At 39.7% G+C, this 17,745-nt stretch overlaps 1 protein-coding gene across 1 annotated transcript; it reads left to right on the top strand.

The window, feature by feature from the left end:
• Nucleotides 1-397: 397 nt before the first annotated feature.
• Nucleotides 398-17,591, top strand: LOC309508939 (uncharacterized protein; the record flags this gene model as incomplete). Its single annotated transcript, XM_082183500.1, has 2 exons — nt 398-1,649; nt 17,510-17,591. One exon carries the CDS (start codon nt 398-400, stop codon nt 1,646-1,648), a length of 1,251 nt encoding a protein of 416 aa, XP_082039626.1. The 3' UTR covers nt 1,649; nt 17,510-17,591.
• Between the last annotated feature and the right edge of the window lie 154 nt (nt 17,592-17,745).

Consider the following 17,745-nt stretch of genomic DNA (forward strand, 5'->3'; position numbering starts at 1 on the left):
AAAATGGACTTATCACGTTTATACTATAATATTCAGAAGTAAACAGTGTAGCTGACAATGTTTAAGTCAGAATGTTTTTTTTTTTTAAACAAAAATTTAAATCTCAAAGTTCTAATTTAATAGTTCTTGCTAAAGAAACAAGGGATTTGTGCCTATAATGTTTCAAAAATAATAATTGGAAGATAAATTGACCTCATTCATGGAAAGTTTCAAGGACATATAATCAATTTGTAAAAAGGCATCAAATTATCATAATATTTTATAACAGTTGTCTACTTTCTACCATTACATCAGAGCTCACTTTCATGTCCTTTCACTTATATTGCTCTATTTGAAGAGAAATATTTTGATGTACTAAAAGTTAAATGTAATAATTGTTTCTTTCGTGTCAGACCTGATGAAAGAGAGCGAGGAGAGTGAAGAACTGAGTGAAGTGAAGGAGGAGAGTGAAGAACTGAGTGAAGTGAAGGAGGAGAGAGAAGAACTGAGTGAAGTGAAGGAGGAGAGTGAAGTGGAGGAGGAGAGTGAAGAACTGAGTGAAGTGGAGGAGGAACATCATGTCCAACTTGGAGAAAAACCTTTGAGTCTCTCAAAGACTAAAAAGACATTTTTAAAGAAAAGAAGAGCCAAGAAATCTTTCACCTGCACTCAGTGTGGAAACAGTTTCACAACCAAACATAATCTTGAGCGACACATGAGAGTTCACACTGGAGAGAAGCCGTTCTCATGTGACCAGTGTGGGAAAACATTTCTCTGTGCATCAAACCTGAAGACACACCTGGCAGTTCAAATGAAGGAGAAGCCGCATTCATGTTCTGTGTGTGGAAAGAGTTTTTCACTCCTGCTATATTTACATGCACATGAGAAAATTCACACTGGTGTGAGAGAGTACGTGTGCTTTGAGTGTGAGAAGACTTTTATTACAGCGGACAGTTTAAAACTGCACCAGAGAATTCACACTGGAGAAAAACCTTACAAGTGTTCACACTGTGACAAGAGATTCAGTCGATCAGAAAGTTTGAAAACACATGAGAGGATCCACACTGGAGAGAAGCCACACACGTGTGATCAGTGCGGGAAGAGTTTCTCTTTTAAAAGTGACCTGAAGCGACACATGAGGATCCACACTGGAGAGAAGCCGTATGTATGCCATCAGTGTGGAAACAATTTCACATACAAACATTCTCTTGACGTTCACATGAGGATCCACACCGGAGAGAAGCCGTTCACATGTCATCAATGTTGCAAAATATTTCTTATTGCATCAACCCTGAAGAAACACCTGAGAGTTCATACGAAGGAGAAGCCGCATTCATGTTCTGTGTGTGGAAAGAGTTTTTCACTGCAGGGTAATTTACATAAACATGAGAAAATACATACTGGTGTGAGAGAGTACGTGTGCTTTGAGTGTGAGAAGACTTTTACTACAGCTGGACATTTAAAACTGCAGAGAATTCACACTGGAGAAAAACCTTACAAATGTTCACACTGTGACAAGAGATTCAGTCAGTCATCAAATCTGAAAACACATGAGAGGATCCACACTGGAGAGAAGCTGCACACGTGTGATCAGTGCGGGATGAGTTTCACTATTAAAACTCACCTGAAGCGACACATGAAGATCCATACAGTCCTAAAGCCGGTGTGAGGTGAGCACAGGACACTTGTGGTTGTGTTCAACCAACAGGAATGTGTAATTTGTCAGTTCAGATCAATAAAAAAAAAAAAGAAAAAACATTTGCTCTCTGACTGTAGCTCATGTAAAAGCAGAAATACAGCACTATACAGGGCTCTAGACTGTTACTAAATTGTCACATTTTGCAACCTAAAACATGCCTTTGTTATCAGCTCAATTCCAGATGTTCTGATCTATAAGACACCACAGGTTTTGATGACAGGCACCATTGTGCAGTCAATGTATCAAAATAAGTCTGAGAGTGAAATCTTTAAAGACCCACTCCGATGAAAATCATGTTTTTCTAGGTGTTAACATTTTCTTGTGGCATTTTTCTTATGCTAGAGGACATATCTTGAGAAAAATAAGCTCAAAGTTGTATTTCTGAGTATTTCTGCATTCAAATGGCTGTGAATCAGTAGCAGACGCTAAAATGCCGGCTAAAATAGACTGGAGTTGTGACGTAGTAACTCCACTGGGCGGGGCCACAAGCTCATACTCCCCTCCGCCCCGCCCGGTCAGGTTCTGAGGAGTAGAGAAGACGATGGCGGATCAATACCTATGTGCGGTAGCGGGTTGCAATGCTAAGAGGAGAGATATTGGTATTAGCTTTCATGCTTTACCAAAACATGTTGCTGTGAGAGATGAATGGATTACGTTCCAGGGTTCCAGACTGCGACCATTTTTTGAGAATGTGCGAGTTAAAATTTTATGTGGTCGCATTTGTGCGAATGCATGGTCATGAATTTTCCTGCATTGAACTTGTTTTAGCGCCCGCCAAAGTGAATTTTTGTCCCGCCAAATTCTTATTTGATCGGTGAGTAATGTAGATGAACTGCTGCGCTTGTGACAGGACATGTTTATAACTGAAAGAACGAGCAGAGAGAGAGACCCGGACGCGCGCGCGCGCACTCTCTGTCTTCGGAGCCAGGCGAAAATGTAAACAAGACCTCACCGTCTCCAAACTAAGCGCTGTCTTGCTCTCTCTCCCTCGCACATATTAATCAAAATAAATCGACACGGCGGTAAAAGGTCGGAAGACCAAAGTTTCATGTGGAGCATTTGGAGATTTTTTTTTCTTTTTCTGAATTGCCGCTGGGTGTGATTTGTGCTAAATAAGTTGCCTTATCTTCTCTGAAAAGCGTTCCGGACATTCAGCTGACATAAAACAACACTTTAATTAAACGAAAAAAACTATCCAGTGATGAAATGTTTTCTGTGTTGACAGAAAGAAAGAAAGACAGAAAGAGGCTGTTGCTGCCTATGTATCTCGCTTCAGCCAACGGCTCCGCCCACAACGCAGAGGCGAATTGCTAATGAGCTACTGCCGCTCTGCTGAAGCGAAGTCCCAGAAAACGGCACAGGTTTTGTGATTTTGGCTAAAAACGGCATAATCATCATTTAAAGACCACTGAGAATGTTTAAAAATAGCTCAAAATATGATCGGAGTGGGACTTTAAATATGTTTGAACTTTTTGAGGAGTATTTTGGAATTGAAGGTGTTCTCCACAACAGTGTAATTCTCCTTGAATTACTGCTTACAAATGCAGGGTGTGTGCAGCAATCGCTCATGTGTGGTGCTTCTCCAGCACAAAATACTGGAGTATTTATACTAAAAAATGTTTAAGTGTATTTTACCTATTGTGTCACCAAAATCTATTTTTAAAAGCTTTTTGTATCAATTGAAATGTTTTCTTTAATAAAGTTTAAAAATAGTTACAATACATTTTATCTTTATATTAGAAATTATCTTGTTTTTTTCAGTTGACACCACCTATTTTGCCATGTCCCTCATGGCCTTCTATGAAAGTGTACTTGGGATATGAATAATATAATTAGAAAAAAGTCCATACATTTTGCCATTCCCATGAATATCTATCTGTGCTTTTTTTGCTGGTAATGTTTTTTTTCCTAAGGAAATTCATGATTATTCATTAAAATCACATTATTTAGTTCCGTCCCTCAGTAATCCCTCAACCCCGTTACACAAATCATTCTCCCCCATAAAAATAATGAACAGATCCTTATGTGACATCAATAACAGGAAGTGACATCATAGAAGTCTTCTGAACAACATTGTGTGTAGACTCAAACGGTTCCGGTGCTTAAACGGTTCTTGAAACGGTACTTAAGAAAACTAAACCGCACACACTTTGTCAAAAAAAATAATACCTCTGTGTGTGTGTGTTTTTCTGAAAAAGATTTTCTGATTTCTGATTAAATGAAAAATTGTGCCATTTAAAAGGCTACTGATGTAGCCGAAAACACTTGAGTTAAAGGGATACTTCACCTCTGGAAATATGAATGTGTATTTAAAATAGGTAAGTTATGTAGAAGAAATGTGAATTTGTTTTTGAATTTGGAGCTTTCTAGACTGAGAAAAGCCAGAAAATGTATTTTTGGCTTATGTGGATGAAAGACAACAACTCCCAGAATGCACTTGCTTCGCTGCCCTAGGAGGCCACTCCCAAGCCACGCCTACCGGTTACAGAGCGCAGTTGAAAACAACAAGGATTAGCTACTAGTGAGTCTCCGTGACGGATTTCGAGATCGCTCAAAATGTCCGGGATTCGGCTTTTGCGTTCTACAGTCGCCATTCATTATGTTTACTGTGGCGAGCAGGACGAGACTGAGGGGCGCGGGAGAACGGTGCGAGGCCGGTGGCGTCATTATTGAGACGCATCGGTCTCCGAGGAGCGGGAATTTTCTTAGCAATGTTAAAACGCACATCAACCGATCACTTGTTTAGCGTTCATGTAAACACTACATTCAGATTCACCAATCGGAATGAATTCAGTTAGATTGAAACAAAAGCTGTGCATGTAAACAATGAATGGCGACTGCAGAAAGCAAAAGCCGAAACGCGGACATTTTGGACGGCCGGACATGTCCGGGAAAAAGAGGATGGTAATCCCTACTACTCAGCTTTCTCCTACTACTCAGCTTTCTCCACAGAACAAGAGCCTGCTATTTTAGCTTCCAAAGAAAGACGGCTGACACTGTGTACATTCTGTGAGTGAGATCCACCCTCTATGGGCGGGTTGAACACATGCGGAACAGCTCCTCCTACTGGCTGTAGTCTTTAGCCTCTGGCCAGAAAATCCTCTGATGACGCAAAATGACGATTTTTGCGTCATCGGAGGATTTTTTCCAGACAAAAAATACATAAATCTCTCCTCTCAGGGGGATATGAGGGTGGAAAGCACGGTAATTCGAAAATACTACAGGTTTTCTACTAATACAAAGCTTAATGCTAAATCCTGAAGTATCCCTTTAAGATCAAAATTTTGTCTTCTCATATTATGACTTTTACAAAGCAGAGAAATATCTGACACTGAGCAGAAATATTTAACACACACAGTATAGCCTCGTATAAATATACTTGATATTGATATACTTCATACTTGATATGCAAGATTTGCAGTTGGCATTAAAATACTAGACTTACCCAAAGAGGAACACTGCAGCTGAACTTGAACTTTAGTCAAGCATGTCAGAGGTTTTGGGTTCTAATCCGCATTCGTAGTTTTTTTTTTTTTTTTTACCGATTATGCTCATCAGTGGTTGTATATCAAGCAGGGACACTTTGTGTCAATTATATTTTGTGATTTCACCAGAACGAATAGATATGAGGCGCCGTCTAGAGCTTAAATCAAACTTAATTCATGCACATTTGAAACCCTTGCATACACTACACGAGTAGTCACACATACATGTATACTGCTGAATGCTCCAACTAGAAATGCACAACGTCACATCTAAAGTCGCTCACGCACACACACGCAAACTCTACACACACGAGACGCGTGGAACTCTCCGCGCACATACTCATCTCAGACGCGAGCACACACACACACACACACACACAAACCACGCACATAATCATATAGACGGCGCCTCATAAAAAGATCGGTCTCCGCAACGTATTGAAGCGCGCGTCCGAGTGAAGACGGTGCGGTGTGCGCGAGCCACAAGAGAAAACACTGTATCCACGCCACTGATCGCAGCGGCAACGAGCACTTTGATCACTTGATTTAAAAAACACATTTTAGCGCTAGATCGTCTCTTATTTAACAAACTAACTAAATGAATGCTCTGCTGGTTTACTGGAGATGTTTTATTATTGGATCATTCGTGCCGCGAGATGTTTTATAGGGGGCGGTAAAAAACGTCAGGCACCGAAAGTTTCGTTCTTAGGGCTCTTACAGAGTCAACGCATCGATACGCATACGCGCCTGCAAGGCTACGCATCGCTACGCTTCGGCCGCCATTATGCGTCAATGCGTAGCAAAATGTGTCGTCCCAGTTTTTGATACGCGACGCACCGTTGCATGCAATACTATGCGTTGTTGGTGGGGGCGATACTGCAAGTTGCTTGCGTCCGACGTGTAGACTATGAAAGGGAGCACGTCGCTCACGTTGCTCGCGTTGACTCTGTAAGGGCTCTTATTCGGTCTCGTTACTACCATTTACGTCGGAACCAGTTCCCTATTGGAACCGGGTTTCGCTACCCAACCCTAGTGTAGAGACAGGCAAGTTACCACCTTCTTTTATAACTATAACGTATTTAGAATTGTGATATTGTGGTTGTCAAGCTCAACGACTCAACCCCGTTACATCAAATAAACATAGAATTCTATTACTTGTGAAAATGATCTTTGTTATTTCAACAATATATATGATTTCTTAATACCATGCATGCCATGTGCTCTCCTGTTATTCACTACATGTAGAGCAGTGGCCATTTTCAAGCAAGAAATCACAACCCCGTCACACTCAACCCCGTTACTTTTTTGCCATGAAGCGCGCGCACATACAAAAAAAACAAACAAACATACAAACACGTGCTCAAACACACACACACACATCAAAAAAGCACACAAGTAATATGTTTTATTTTGATGATATTCAGTCAGTTTATAATGTTCTAATGTATACTTTTTGCAGTCGGGTTAATAAAACTGAGTTGCAATTGCAATTTATATCTGTTGTTTTTCTTGGTTACATAATGAAATACAGTTCTCATAGAAAATCTTACAGTGAATTTGAGTAAAAAACAACTATGTATATGTTAAGCTGTATTTGTCTCTTCAACCCTGTTATCCTAGTCTCAACACCGTCACACCTACGTTTTTATTAATTATTTTTTTAGGTTTATGAATAAGAAATTTAATGTTTGTTGACCTTAGTCTGAAATGTTCAGAGCAATCATAAGAATACTGTAAATGATGAGGTTGCTGTCACAAAAAGTGCCCATTTCAGGCTTTAGTATAGCATAAGTGTAAAATGATATGCAAATTTTACATTTACAATTACAGAATTAGTGTGAGGGACATCTGATTAATAGGAAAATGTTGATTTCATTACAAATATATTTTATAATCATATTCAGAGAGCTCCCATAATGTCCATAATGGAGTTGAAGACTAATAGTGCCCATATCCTAAAATAATTACCAATAATAATAGGGATTTGATGCCTGAGGTGGGAAAATATGTTCTTCTGGAAGTTAAATATGTAATTAATGTTGTGGGGTGTTCAGAAAAGTAATACATGCAAGTAAAAAATCCAAAAATGTGTAAGCGGTTTCGTGGAATGACTCACATTTTGAGGTAGCTGTGTTATTCAGAAAGCCACACTGTGCCAAACTGAACAGATTCTGTAATTCCTGTCACAAAACAGGCCATACAGAGGAAAATTGCTGGTCACTGGGCAAAGGCAGACCTCCACCCTATTTCATAAAACGTTAATGACACAAACCAGCACTCTGCAAGTAACCAAAGCTCAATTGCATCTAAAACTCTTACTGATCTAACAACTTTGGCCACTCAAGGCCTTCAACTATTAGCGTCATTTGCTAGTCAGGTAGCAGCGCAAATAGCATAATAGTTTAACATCTAAATTCATTGAACCTGTCTGCATTTTCTAAATTGTAAATGCATACTAGACCAAATGTCTTGTGTTAACAATGAATAATTGTAATACTGGAATTGTTAATCATTTACAATCAACATGTGTTGAATGTGTTTGTCTCCTTAGTGACACACTCTGCTATCTTCCATGTAGCTGAGGTTATACATACACAGGAGCACAGAAACGCCACACGGCTACAATATGTCTCACAGTTGCATTAGCCATGTAGATGGGGGTTTTTTTTCCACAAATTTGTCTTTTACCATGCTCTAGTAACAAACCTAGGTGAAAAGTACTTTGCGCCCATTTACAACCTGATCACAAGTCTCACTCCCCATCTCACTAAAACCCCTTTTCCACCAAAAAAGAACTGGTTCGGAACTGGTGCTGGTTCAAAGTTGGTTCACCTTGCGAACCTTCTCAGAACCTGTTTGTTTTTCCACTGACTAGAGAGCCCAGCGAGCGACGTCGTTACGTCACTGTGTACGTTGCCGTACGTCTTAGCTTTCCCAGAAACGCTTGCGCCAACTTCAAGCATAACAATTACAATGGCGGACTACATCGTCTTTCTGCAAATGTTTCTTCAGGCTTTGCGATCTTATATTGGGGTCAGATGAAGACGTTTAGAACACATTTGTGCGGCTCGTCTGGATTACTATAGACGGAGGTTACGTTCGAGAAGAAGTTTGACAATAACCCCGCCCCCAGCCCCCGACATAAGCATGATGTGATAAAAGAACGGTTCTAGTCCAGCAAAGAGTTGGTGCCGCTTTGGAAGCAATTTTCCTGGCTGATAACCGGTTCGAAACACAAAGAACTGGTTCGCGAGTAGTTACATTCCTGATTTTGTGACAGAGCTCTGACACTCCCGGTATTTGTCTCGTTTTTGTCTGAGTGCGCAGTTTCGAGCGTGCTCGAGCCGTGCACTCACTTGTCTACGTGCCTTGTTACATGTGCGGAGCGTGGTGTGTGGATCCCGGCACATCGGTCTAGTTTGGTTTCGGTTCTGTGTCGGGATTCAGACATCCATGCTTTGCGTGTTTGTCTTCTTCTGTTGTGAGCGCACGGGATGAGCTCACGCCCGTCCTTGTGCGCTCTATCTTGTCTTGTGTAGGACACAGCTTGTGTTTTACACTGGCTGTGTGTTTTCATGTTGTCATGTTCTGTGTGAACACGTGGCTTATGAGTTCTCATTGGCTCATTCTGTGTAAGCATGTGGCTTGTGATTAGTTTTACTGGCCATGTGCTTGTGTTTTGTGAGCACATGGCTTGTCATGTGTTTCCTTGTGCCATGTGCTCAATACATGTGCTATTGTAGTGGCAATACATTCCATAGTTTTGGAGCTGCAACAGCAAAAGCTCGTTCTCCTCTGAGTTTTAGCCTAGTTCTAGGCACTGTCAGGAGCAGCTGGTCAGCTGACTTGAGAGAGCGGCTGGGAATGTAGGGGTGCAGCAACTCGGCGAGGTACGGTGGGGCAAGGCCATTCAAGGCTTTAAAAGCAAATAAAAGGAGTTTAAAATGAATCCTAAAATGAACAGGCAGCCAGTGGAGTGAAGCTAAAATAGGTGAAATGTGCTCATACTTTCTTGTGCCAGTTAAAAGACGAGCAGCAGCATTTTGAACCAGTTGCAGACGGGCAATGGAGGACCCACTAACCCCCAAATCAAGTGCATTGCAGTAATCCAGCCGAGTGGTCACAAAGGCGTGGATTACTGTCTCAAAGTGCTGTCTCTGAAGGACCGGTTTAATTTTTGTAAGTTGCCTTAACTGGAAAAAGCTGGACTTCACTACGGCTTTAATCTGGGTGTCAAACTTAAGGTCAGTGTCCACCTTTTTACTACGACAACAAACAAAACCAGCTCATGCACGTGAGACACGGTTTACTAGAAATACAACTCTCATAAGCCACTGCTTCGAAGAGGAACTACTTCATATTACCTAACCTACTTATTCACAAAACTTCCAAAGACTTCCAAAACACATTGTAGGCATGAGAAGAAGAGAAGAACGCACCACACACACACACACACACACGAGTGCAATTATTTACTAATTTTTGTAGAATGGGTTTCACCTCTATAATCTGAGAAACTCCAGCTCCTATATACGAAAAAACACTTAACTAATTCCTACCTAGTCTTCAAAGGTGTACCGGGCTCGGGGCGGCATTAAACGCTGAACTCCGTTACGATCAGTTAAACTGAAAGTCCGAAAGCGTACCCCTTACAGAGAGTTAAATCTCCACCCAGGATAACCCTTAAAAACAAAAAATGCTAAATAATAAACAAAACAACAAACAGTGTTCCGTCGGAAGGATTGTATACACAACCCAGCTGGATAACCAGAGTTCTCATTCATAAAGGTAACCATTCAAAAAAAATAAAAATCACATACTCACCAACATTCCCACACCAAAGGATCGCGGACGAGACACCTAATTTATGTCACGGTCAGCTCGTTTTCGACCGTAACAAAGTAGGATCACACTTGCACAGATTGTTTGACTTGCAAGATTATTTATTAAAGTAAAAAATTATCCATTACAAAAGAATATAACAATGTCTAGGGGTTTAAACAATAAAGGAGAAATAATAATCCAAAAGGTGAGGAATGTTGATTAAGAAAAAAAAAAAAAAAAAATGCTGGATCACAAATGACTTCACCGGAGACTGCCGTTCCCCAGAGGAAGTAAAGTGAGATTAATTTGTCCATTTATTCTCTCCACCATCAGTGAAATCAGTCAGCAGGGGTGTACAATCAACCACACCCTCCCAGGTCATCCCACCTCCAGCAGGCAAGAAAAGAGCGCATGGTCTTAACACTAACACAAAACGCAAAGTCACAAATTAGGTGAAAAACCTTCCTAACTGAGTGTTGATCAGTGGCATAAATAACGAGCCAGAACAATATATCTAAAAATTACATTTAATCTCTCAACACAACAATTAAGCCTAATGTAAATGCAACAAAGGCATTCCCACATGTTTGTCTTTGAAGGGGAGGAGGACATATTTACGAAGGCCATCGTCAACTTTAACGCACTTCAAACTCTCTGACAGCTGTGAGAGAAGAAACACACCCAGACTAGATGAACTGAGGGGATATGTGTAGAATGGCTCAACAGCATGGAACTGATAGTACACCAAGTGCATATTACCTTCAAGGCAAGCAAGATGATATTCTGAAGCAAGCCAATGGCATTACCTATTTTAATACAGTTATCCCCCTCTGTAACTTTAGCACAAAATTGATCCGTGTGCAACTCTTTAAACTCCTGTATTATTCCTCTAACACCCTGTGGTAAGGGGCCACCAACATGCTCTTTCCTTAATACACTTCCAGCTTTCACATTGACCCTTCTGTTATTGGTACCCTCAGACAAGCGACGGACAATCTGGGCAACTGGGAAATTTGGCCCCCCTCACCATGCGCTTTACCTCACCAAGAAAATTCTCAAAAGGGAACCCAGATATCACATCAAGACATCCATATCTCTTAACATCATCGCTCAAATGAACAAGGCCATGCAAATTGTACACCAGAAAGCCCTCACCATAAAGTCTGCCAAAATGTTCAACAAATGACACAAGTAGTGTCTTTGCACAGTCACATATCCCTACATCCACCTCAGGATTAGCCAGCATAAAAATAGCAACCGACAGCAACATAAAGTTGTAGTAGACTGGAGCAGCCAGAACATCTACGAGAACGACAGGGCCTGTATACAACAAGAACTGTCGTAGCTCCGTTTCCTTCCATCTCCCTCTTTCCTCAAAAGCTCTAGGCTTTCTAGCAAACTCGCACGGAATGTTATTCTTCAGTTCCTGTAGGTTCTGAGATAGTGCTTTACCCAGCTGACCAGACAAGCGATTTGGCAAAGGCCCACTACACCACAGGTCAAACAACCGACGTACAACCCCAAGACACACCAAATGCATGTAATCGTGAGGAAAATCAAGTACCATGTTGATACCAAATCCAATCAGAGGAGACTGTGCTACATGATGATCTTCATCCAACATTTGCCTGAAACTAGCATCCGTTCTTAAGGTGCAGTCAGTCTGTGGAAAAGTCATGCGATTTCTTATATATACACCCATCTGTACACGTTTATCACAAGCTGAATAGCCTGAATGACTGCCTTTAACAACAGCCCGGGCTGGAGCATCACACACAACAGAACAGACTCGCAGAAAAAACAGCTTTCCTTTGAACCAAAACCCAGACTGAAGACTACTCAACTCACTCACCAGGTCCCTCAAGTACTCAGTGAGTGATTTGGGTTTGCAATCCCCTCCAAAAACGCCAATCATGAAGGGACATTTACCTACTTCCTTCAATAAACCTAGAATGGGCCACAGCTGCTGGTTATTACTCTTAAACAATGGGAGCCTGTCAAAGTTTAACTGTAACTGCAGGCAATGGTTGCTAGGGAGTTTTATCCACACATTTTCAAGAAGGCCTGTTATAGCATTCAATACACCAAAGTAAAAGAAGGCACATCCTGCTACAGGTAGGATTTTGTAGTCGGTGACTGTTTTGAGGAGAGTCCTCCCATCTCTTGGCAAATTGGGGTGGTGAAAATGTAGGATAGACAACAAGGCAGTAAGTGCAACCATGGTGATATTAAAGGACAATTCCGGTATTTAACACTTTGAGTCTATTTTGAAGTTTGTTTTGAATGAACAAGAGTGGTGGACAAAGAAATTTTGACAATGGTTCCTGTCTCGACTTTTTGACTATTTTAGATTTGCCCATGACCGCTTTAGAATGGGAGTCTATGGCCATGCACAAACATGCCCTTAAAACAACCCTTAACGTTCGTTTTCAAAACTGTTCAACTCACCGAGTGGTTAGTGGTGTTCGTTGATATTCCAAAACAAGTAGCGTAGCGAAATACAGTTTCTGTCGTGTTTTATTTGGCATTTTGTAAAATCCCATTGATTTCCGTTGGAGGACTCATTGCTCGTTGATATTACTGCGCTACCGGAAACGGAAAGGGGGCTGTTTACATTTGGTTGTAGTCTTTTCGGTCTTTTCGCTCGGTTCTCTGACTCTAAGAAGGCTAGCGTGAGCAGAGCAACGGAAGTTTCGGAAGAGCGGAAGTTTATACGTGGTTGTGAGGTATCTGAAAAAATAGTTGCACTATAGAAAAATAAACGGATTGAAATCATACATTGCGCCGATATATTTGATTTTAATCATCAACGAACACCACTAACCACTCGGTGAGTTGAACAGTTTTGAAAACGAACGTTAAGGGTTGTTTTAAGGGCATGTTTGTGCATGGCCATAGACTCCCAGTCTAAAGCGGTCATGGGCAATTCTAAAATAGTCAAAAAGTCGAGACAGGAACCATTGTCAAAATTTCTTTGTCCACCACTCTTGTTCATCCAAAACAAACTACAAAATAGACTCAAAGTGTTAAATACCGGAATTGTCCTTTAAACTCCAAAGCCCAATTGACCAAATCATCAGCCGGGTCAGGTCTATGCTCAGAAGGGCCCTCTCTATCATCACAGTCACTGTCAAAGTTCCAGTCACACATCAAGTCATTACTGTTGGCACAGTTTACAACAAGATCTAAGTCATGTACAGTTTGGTCATCAGTCAGATCATCGTCAACAAGCTTACTGTCATTCTCAATACCTTGCAGCAAATTACACACTGATTTAACTGCCTTGCGTCTCAGATTAGATTTGAAAGAATGCATTTGATCAGACATTCTTACCTTAGAGCTGTGTTTATTTAAATTAAAAGCAAAAGCAAGATTACCTGAGGAAAAAAAGAAAAAAGATTAGCATTGTACAAAACCATCCATAATGTCTTATTATATTAAAGCATTACGATTTCCCTTTTTTAGTCCAAGCCCAACCCAATAACCATTATGACATTACCCCACTACCAGCATAACTGTACACAGTGCATAACGTAGGGTCCATCAAGACATGTGTAAGTTACTTTGATAAGAAAGCATTTCACCAGTTCACAAGGTTCTCAACATTATCTAACACACAAATCTATAATTGTGACATCCCATACACACAAACACCCATGTATGGAAATAGAAAAAAAAAAAAATATGGCAATTTATACAGTACAGGCCAAAAGTTTGGACACATTACTATTTTTTTATGTTTTTGAAAGAAGTTTCTTCTGCTCATCAAGCCTGCATTTATTTGATCAAAAATACAGAAAAAAAATTTAATATTGTGATATATTATTACAATTTAAAATAATTGGTTTTCAATTTATTATACTTTAAATGATAATTTATTTCTGTGATGCAAAGCTGAATTTTCAGCATCATGTTGCCCATCAAGTTCACCGTAATGGCACAGAATCGAAAAGGGATGATTTTAAGTCAGGCGTTGAGTTTTATCTCACCGAAAGTTGTGCACACGTCACTGAGTGATGAGCTGAGCATGCGTGCTGACGCTTGCTGCAGTAACTGTTGAAATCGGCTTCATACTGGTAAACGCATCTGAGCCGAGCGCCCAGAGTTTAACCGCCAATGCTGGTAAACATTTGAAATAGCCAGTAAAATGAATTTTATACTCAATGTTGCTAACAAGACGTTGTGCATGTAGGCTACCCATCCCATCAACCCAAGTAAACACAGGATAGTCTACATCTTAAAAATTATGTTGGCCGGTAGAAAAATATTTTGGCCTGCATTTTGTTTCTGTTACCCACCATTGGTAAACGAGCTTAGTTAACAAAGTTGTATGTATCTATGCCTGCCTGCAGGTAGCAAAGTGACTTGGCCTCATTGCGGTTGCCACTACTCAGCCGATGCGCGACTGCAATCACCGTGACTATGCGAGTGATGTCAAACGCCCATGCATGTTTAAAATACACGTAAAGAATGATCTTCATGACAACTATTTTTGCTATGGTTATAATAAAGAATGCTCTGTGCAAAATGACTCTATTATTATTATTATTATTATTATTATTATTATTTACCGCAGATATTTTGTTTTGGACAAGTCACGACATTCGACAAGTATATGATACAGTCAGGAATTTACGTCAAGTTTAAAATAATTTTTATGTTAATTATTGCTACATTAAAACCATCCTTGATTTAACCTAAGCCGAGTCATTTCCAGAAGTGGTCCAGATCATACAGCAGAGCCGGGTTACCAGTTACGGTGAACATGCATCGGCCCAGTGCTTTACAGCCGTAACAAAAATGCATGTGCCAGAGCGAGCTGCGGGCAACAATCGGCCCGGTTAACACACACCGATGCCGAGTCTGAGCCGCAGGCGCCGCGGGGCAGCCGAGCTCGGGCCGATTATACATGCTATCTGGGAATATGTTTTCTATAACAAACAACAGAAAAAGGGTACTACTTTATACACCTTCATCACACCTGCTTACAATGCCATAAGCTCTAATTGCCTTTTTACTATTTGGTGCGTCTTTGACCATCTACCGTTGGCGGCCAATGACGTAACCGCTCGCGCCGTCTCTTCCGTCATTGAGTTTCAGCGTCGAGTCTTCTGAGGTGAGGAGAGCAGTTCACGGTATTTCTCATGTTTACACAACCATCACACACACTTTATACAATTTGATTAAACGGCAGACTCATTTCTGTATTGTTTTCATCAATTCTTGCAATACTTTCACAGCAATACTTGTGCGTCTTTTCTGGCGTCTTCCTTCTGAAATAAACATTTAGTGCAGCAGCAGCGAGCATGAGGAGAATATGTTGAGTTCATTCAGACCTGAGCGATTTTGTGTTCGTTTGTGTGATTGTCTCGATGTTTGGAGTGAGAACTGATACTGAGTGTCAAGTCAAGAGTCAAAAGTTTGAGATCTGTGAGGGGAATTGATGGGAATCGATGTGTGGCCATTAAATACTTAATATTAACTCTTTAATGAGAACTGATCTAATGATGATCTAATAATTTTATTGCAACTAATGCAGCTTTGAGAAAATAACACAATGTTTAGATTCATATATTTTGAATCTATATGTCTTTTAGGACATATATAATGGTGTAGTTATTTACCTGAGTGTCATTCATGTTTTTGTATTATTGATGTTTTATCCATGTCATAGTGTGAGAAATAACAGTACTGTCTTTCAATAGAGCAGTTTAACAGGCTTTTATCATATATCCTGACTCAAATAATGTGTTTCTAACAGCAAACACTCAGAATAAAGTGAGATGATCTGCTGATGATCCTGAATGGCTTGTTGAATGAGTGTTGATAGTCTGAAGCTCATCAATATTAACAGATCTGCTGAAAACACTCTTTATTTCATGACAATAGTTCCTGTTTTCACCTCATTTATTATGCTGATGTCTTCAGATCTCCTGTAAATTGACACTTAAAGCTCATTTCATTGGTGTCAGCAGACTGAGGGAATTTGTTGGCTACTATATGTACGTTTATTTCTGAGTTTATTTTTCTTATTATTTTTTATTTGGAAGAATTTACATTAAGATATTAATGTTTTACTTTATTTCTGCATATTGTAGAATATGTTTATTGATTATTAACTGGATTAAGTGAAATCTATGAGAATATTATCAAAGACATGACACTATTATATCTGGCTCAGGGCAGAAGCATAAGAAAAACAAATGTATTGATTACCTTTGAGGTGTATATATGTTTGATACTGGACTCTGGAGTTGCTTTGGCAAAAGCACTCGACTTTGTTAGATAATAATTTATTGGATAGTAAAGTTTATTTTCTGGCATCAATACTTCAAGATTGAATTTTAATGAAGTGACAGACTCCACAACAATATGCCTATATTTGAATGAAGAAGGAGTATAATTTTTGGGTTATGAATTCAATGAGCATCAGTTACTTTATGATGGACAGAAAGACATGATGTACAGATGTTTTACAGATGTGTCATTTAGTTTAAAAACACTCACTAACTGATATATATTTGATTTTGGCAGATAAGCTCCTCCCACAACAATCACATCATCAGTGAAGCTCCTCCCACAGCAGTTCTCCAATAAATGCTGTAAATTCCCATCAGCTACAAGTGAAGACGAGCATCAGAGCATCAGGAAGAGCTGAAATCTGCAAAGACTGAGTTTATTAAAGAGGACAGTGAGAACATGAGTGATCCAGAACCCTGCAGAATGAAACACACTGAAGATCCTGAAGAACAAAGAGGTTGGTGTTTATTCTTCATTCATTCACGATGCTGAAGAACATTCATGTTAGAAGCATTCAAGCATTCATCACTTTTATTTAGTTAAACTATGAAATGGTACAGATTTTCAACAAATGGTCAGTAGAGGGAGGTTGGAGAAACTTTCATATAGATTGTCAACATCAGGTCAAATTATCTCCCTTATTTACACTTATTTTATATCTGGTTCGCTTTTTTTGCTACTATTTTAGCAACATGTCAGACATTTTCTAATATAGTTTACAACATTGTGTTTAAATACAGTGTATATATTTTTGATTATTATTTGGCTGACAGAATTGTAATTAAATTACTTTGTGCACCGATAAGACAGAGCATGCAGAAAACCTTCTACCACACCATTGGATTCAGACGTTGGGAGAATTGTTTTACCTTGTTAAAAAATCCTAACAAATACTGGGAAATAATTGTATTTGCACACCACTAGGCACTATTGTATAAATGTTAATATTACATTAAGTAATTGTCATTCATCAAATATATTTAATATTTCTCACTTTAGAAATGTGATTTGTGCCTATAATGTCTTGAAAAATAATAATTGAAATATCAATTTACCTCATTCATGCAATTAATTAATGAAACCAACACCAGATATATCATAATATTTTATAGCAATTGTCTACTAGTATTTTGTGCTATTACATCAGGGCTCACTTTCATATTTCTCTCTTTGAATTATGTATGTGCTGAAAATTAAATTAAACCTTTTTCTTTTATGTCAGACCTGATGGAAGTGAAGGAGGAGAGTGAAGAACTGAGTGAAGTGAAGGAGGAGAGTGAAGAACTGAGTGAAGTGAAGGAGGAGAGTGAAGGGAAGGAGGAGAGTGAAGAACTGAGTGAAGTGAAGGAGGAGAGTGAAGGGAAGGAGGAGAGAGAAGAACTGAGTGAAGTGAAGGAGGAGTGTGAAGAACTGAGTGAAGTGAAGGAGGAGAGAGAAGACCTGAGTGAAGTGAAGGAG

This window comes from Leuciscus leuciscus, assembly GCF_965113295.1.
Source record: "Leuciscus leuciscus genome assembly, chromosome: 1".
In the NCBI taxonomy this organism is placed as follows: Eukaryota; Metazoa; Chordata; class Actinopteri; order Cypriniformes; family Leuciscidae; genus Leuciscus; species Leuciscus leuciscus.